At 32.5% G+C, this 5,681-nt stretch overlaps 1 protein-coding gene across 2 annotated transcripts; it reads left to right on the forward strand.

Annotated features, from left to right (window-relative positions):
* Positions 1-546: 546 nt before the first annotated feature.
* Positions 547-2,680, forward strand: LOC131802064 (protein FAM200C-like). 2 transcript variants are annotated; one of them, XM_059121414.1, is made up of 3 exons: positions 547-720; positions 777-1,308; positions 1,369-2,680. In XM_059121414.1, exons 1-3 carry the CDS (start codon positions 713-715, stop codon positions 2,377-2,379), a joined length of 1,551 nt encoding a protein of 516 aa, XP_058977397.1. In that variant the 5' UTR covers positions 547-712; the 3' UTR covers positions 2,380-2,680. The 2 variants fall into 2 exon arrangements, with proteins under 2 accessions (XP_058977397.1, XP_058977396.1); XM_059121413.1 differs by having other exon boundaries at positions 777-2,680.
* Positions 2,681-5,681: the final 3,001 nt, after the last annotated feature.

Below are 5,681 nucleotides of genomic sequence, written 5' to 3' on the forward strand. Positions count from 1 at the left end.
TGTGTGTGTGTGTGCGAATGTGTGTAATTATTGTGGCCCGTTGTCGTCGTCGTATTTGCTCGATGATACCATGCCTTAAAGTATGCTACACTATACGATGTTAATTGTTTTTGACACACTCATTCACAAAAATGTTTTTTCCACAAACACACGAACAATATATTTGGATTTCTCACTTGATTGTGTTTTTCCACCTTTTTTCTCCTGTTCGTTTTCTCATTGACGTGGGCTCTCTCCGTTATGAGATTGTTATTTGTTTTTAGTAAGACTCTATTGTGAATGATTAAAATACTCTCTCTCAAAATATGTTGCTCTTTCATTTAATGCTCCCAAAAATATATTTTTGCTTTATGAAATTTCTTTTTTACACTTTCAACTAAATAAAGCATTTAAAAATGAAAAATACATATTTTTAAAAATTAAATAACAAAAAATTAGCTTTCAATTAAAAAACGTAATTTTCATAACATTCCAATATGGGGGTCATGTAGTTTTGTGTAATGAAATTTTGCTCCATTATAGTATCATCACTATCATCACATTGGCGAAAGAGGAGTGCAATTAAATATATAATTAAAAATAAAGAGTACAGCATTAAATTGAATTCAGTGAAGTAAATAATTAGTATTTTGTGTTATTTTGAAAACAATATTCAGTTTTTAGACGCTTGTGCTCATTTTATATTAAAAACAAGTGTTTGTAAAAATCTTCTATGGACAGGTAAATATTTGTTTTTTTTTTTTAATTTTTCAAATATTAATGTTTAAACTTAATAGATTTATTGTTAGATCAAAAAGAAAGGCTGACGATGAATCTCCCAACAAAGCAAGGCTGACCCTGGGCAAAGGAGCTGACACGATAATTGAAACAAGTTCAGAATCTGAAAAGAACACCGAGTCCGAATCGGAAAATGATGAAGAACCTTCATGTTCCTCCAAAAAACGCAATATTTCCCGGTATTATTCCAAGGAATGGGAGATGCAATACAGGTGGCTTAAGCAAGATGGTGAGACAAAGCGGCCCCTGTGCATTGTTTGTAAACAACTTTTGTCAAACCAAAAAAACCATCTTCGACGACATGCTGAAACAAAGAAACATCTTAGTAACATAACCAAAACATCTGAAAATGCGAAAATACAACTGACTGATTATTTGCCACATCGAAATACAGACTTACGAAAACATGTCGCTATTGCTGAAATTAAGTTGGTGTTACGTGCAATTACAAAAAACCAATCTTTCAATTCTATGGACGGACTTGGTAAATTCAATTCCATGATTTTTCCTGATTCAAATATAGCTAAATTGGTATGTAAACATATTTTGGTACCAAAAAGCAATAGGTATATATATTGTTTAATTATTAAGGTATCATGTGGTCGTACAAAATCAACTGCAATTGCACAGTTTCTCGGTAAAGAAGGTCAACTCGCTATAGTCTCTAAAATGCAAAAACAACAATTTAGCCTCATTATAGACGAGACAACCGACATTTCCATCAATAAATGTCTAGTAATGGTAGTGAGGCAATTCAACAAGGACCGAGGAAAGACTGAAGATAATTTTTTTCAATTAGTACAACCAGAAAATGAAAAAGGCGAAACAATTTGTAATGCCGTTATTGAATCACTAGAAAATAATAAGATTCCCTTAGAAAATTTTATCGGGTTTGCAACTGACAACGCTTCCAGTATGGTTGGGAAAAACATTGGGGTGTCTAGTTTATTAAAAAAGAAAATCCCCCACCTGTTCCATCTTGGTTGCGTTTGTCATTCTGTAAATCTTATGAATATTTCAGCTTTGAAATGTATACCAGAAGAAGTTGAAAAGTTACCCAAGAACATTTATAATTTTTTCAAAAGTTCAAACAGGCGAGTAGATTTTTCAGAATTGCAGGATATGTTCAATGTCCCAGAACACAAGCTTTTAAGTCTTTCGGATACTAGATGGCTTTCGTTCGAGTCGGTGGCAAAACGAATTGTAGAACAATGGACGATATTACAACATTATTTCCTTCGGGCTCAATGTGAAGAAAAATGTCCAAGGACAATGGATAAAATACGTGCAATTCAAGATGGATTGTCGTCTGAAAACCTCATTTATTTAAAATTCTTGGTATATATTTTGGGTCTTATGAATAAATTTAACAAATGCTTTCAAAGCGAGTCATCACAAATAGTATACCTGATTACATATACAAAGGAAATTTTACTCCAAATTTTACAAAATTTCCTGAAGAAGGAATATATATCGGTCACAAAGCTAGAAAGTATAAATTTTAAAGATACACATAATATAAAAGATGTTTTAAATATATATATAGGTCATGAAGCTGAAACAGAAATGCAAGCTAAAATATACTTGATGTTGAATGCATAACTATAAAAAACAATATTTTAAAATTTTACCAAAAACTTTGTGACGAGATACTGTCAAGGATAAATATAAACGATAAACAATTAAATGTTTTAAGAGTTTTGCAACCAACATTTTTTACCTCAAACGAAGACTTTAATTATATTGATCTCATATATGAATTTAATTATATTATAAGTGAACCTGAAGCTTTTATTAGCGAATTCAAACTATTAGAAAGTAAAGTTAATGATAAGTCATACAAACACATTTTTAACATTAAAAATGTTGAGATTTTTTGGCATACTATAGGTAGTTTAAAAAATGCTTTTAAACGAACCTTTATATTTACACCTATACGATTTTGCCGCACATGTATTAACCCTGCCCCATAGCAGCGCTTCTGCGGAAAGAATTTTTTCTAAATTAGGACTAATGAAAACAAAATTAACTAATAGATTAAATGTAACAACTTGTGGATCCATGCTATCAGCTCTAAATTTGCTAGATGCAGGAATAGAGGAATGGAATCCCAGTGATGATCTCGTACAAAAATACAGAAACGAAGTTTCAAAAAAATGAAATTATAATTTAATTTTGTATTATTTTTTATTGAATTGTTATTTAGTTTTATGTTTTTTATGTTTTATGTTCTTTGTTTGAATAAAAATCTTCAAAATTAATCTGTGCGACTTTTTATTGAAATTCTGACTTTTCTGTGCGACTTTTTTGTATGAAAATGACTTTTTGTGCAACTTTTTCAAAATTCCCAGCGGTAACACTGGCAGAGCACCTGGTACTCTTTGGCTTTTCACCGCACTCACTCACTCACTGTTGTTTTATCTCTCCACGTTTCTCGCTCTCTCTCTCCTTTTTTGGCATATATATGTCACACTCCCTTTACTCAGTAGGACACAAAATATTTTTTTCTTGCTTTTGATTTTACTTCACTATAAGAGCCAACCAGCCTATGGGACACATACACACTCTCACACAGCTCACTTACTCACAGCGTAGCCCACCAACACTTCCTCAAATTACCAATAAGAACAAAATCAAGATTTTCTTTTTGGAAATTCGCTTAGTAGTTTTCCCTTTAAAATATTTGATTTTGCATCACACCATTTGCCTGAATTTCACTGCCAAAGAACTTTCCAAATCTATAACCACAAATATTTGCTTATGTATGTTATTTTGGCCTTTTAATTTATAACACATTTTACATATTTTTTTCGCCATCACCTATGGAATTTCTTTTCTGCTTCGTATTCCTTTTTTCACGAGAAAATTTTACTTCCGTTTTTTCTTTCTTTCCAAATGCCAATTATAAATTCATATGGCTGACTTTTACAAATGACTTTAGCACTGCATCTTTTATTTGTCGGACGATACAGCGATTCTTTTCAACAAATCTGTTTCTTCTTTAGAACTTTTAAATTTATTATAATTTTTTTTTCTATTTTTTCTCAACTAAACTTTCTACAATTACAATAAAAAACGCAAACTTTTTTCAATCGACAACGACGACGACGACGTGTTTCCACCTCTCTGTTCTGTGGTGGAGTAATAATGCTGCTGATTTTGCCAAAGCAACGAGTGCAGTTTTTCTTCATGCGACGAGGGGCTTTGACGATTTGTAAAAAAAGGATATTGGAGATTTCACCACTGTGTATAGTATGTTGTGTTCGTTCCAATGAGACAGGAGGACAACGACACAGGGACAATAACAATAAGAGACCAAATGGGGAAAGGGAGTCATATATGAAATGATACCCATAAATCGTAAACAGCTGATATTGTAATAACCAGTTTTTAATTTTTTTAATTGTTAAAAATTATTTTTTTATTTGATTTAAAATAAAACCATCAAATACAGTTGTTATTTACAATAATCACTTGCTTATTGTGAATGACAGCATGACTCTGTGTCTGTGCTAAGTACTAAAAAAAATTATTCACCATAAACGGACAACATATGGTATAAATAGTTATTACAATTAAAGTACAGATGGCGTCAGTGTGGTATTAGTCATAACGAGACCCGTTTTCAACAGATGGAAATAACATCTGTTATCTTGGTATTTTATCAACTCCACTTGATGCCCCACCATCCTCTACTGCTATGTTCCTGGGAAAAGTTAATAGAAAAGGACAAAATAAACTAATGATTAAATTAATTCAAAGGAAATAGTTGATGAATTATTAAAATAAAATAGAATCCAAAACTTATCTTAAATACATAACTCGCGCGATGAATTCTCACGTTATTAGATAATAAAATACAATGATTTGTAAGTTCGTAGACATTACGACATTATACAGGTTGAGATGAAAAAACTGCAACCAACTTCAGACTGCTGTCATTTCTAAGCCACACGTCTGACAGCTGTTAAATTATTCCAGTGACAGCTCATTATATTGTTTACAAGCGTACGAAAGAATTTTAGTGAGAATTTTCCAGAAAAAAATGTTATTCGTGATGGAATTCAAGCGCGATTCCTTTATATTTTGCTGGAAAACCACAAGTAGCTATCGTTAGAGCACTCCAGTATTTAAATGTGAATAAATCTTTTGTGTCTCCGATGTCAAGGAAGTGGACGGAAGAAAACAGCAACATCAGCAGAAATGGTTCGAATAATAAAGAAGCGACTTGATCGAAACCCGCGTCGCTGTGGCCGAAAAATGGCTCGTGAGCTCCATTCGGCAAATATTGAAAAATGAGCTCGGGGTTAAGCCATTGAAATTCCAAAAAGTGCATAAAACTTACACCGCAACAGAAAGAACAAGTAAAAAAGCTGTAAGTTCGGCCGGGCCGAACTTTTAATACCCTCCACCATTTGGTACAAATTTGGCAATTTCAAAAAAATAAAATCCGTTAAAAATTCTGTTAAAATCTTAAGAATACCGAGTTCTTATACGATGACGTGGGCCTGCATAGGCATATTTTGTCATAAGTTATTACAATAATTTAAATGTGAAACTTGAAGAAAAATCTGTTTATAATGTAGTTAAAATCATTAAAATACCGAATATGGGGGGTACCGTTATATGGGGGCTATTCGAAAACTTGGACCTGCACAGACAATTTTCTGGCATGGGCTGAAGTATCCATTACGAACTTCACATGCGAAATTTGAAACAATCCCGATAAATAATGTCGCTAAAATCATCAAAATACCGAATATCGGGGGGTACGGTATATGGGGCTATATGAAGATGTGGACCTGCACAGAAAATTTTCTGTCTTAGGCCGTAGTATCCATTACGAACTTCAAATACCAAATTTGGAACGATTTCGCTAAATAATGTCGCTTAAATCATCAAAA

The sequence above is a fragment of the Musca domestica genome, unplaced genomic scaffold (genome assembly GCF_030504385.1).
Source record: "Musca domestica strain aabys unplaced genomic scaffold, Musca_domestica.polishedcontigs.V.1.1 190, whole genome shotgun sequence".
Taxonomy (NCBI): domain Eukaryota; kingdom Metazoa; phylum Arthropoda; class Insecta; order Diptera; family Muscidae; genus Musca; species Musca domestica.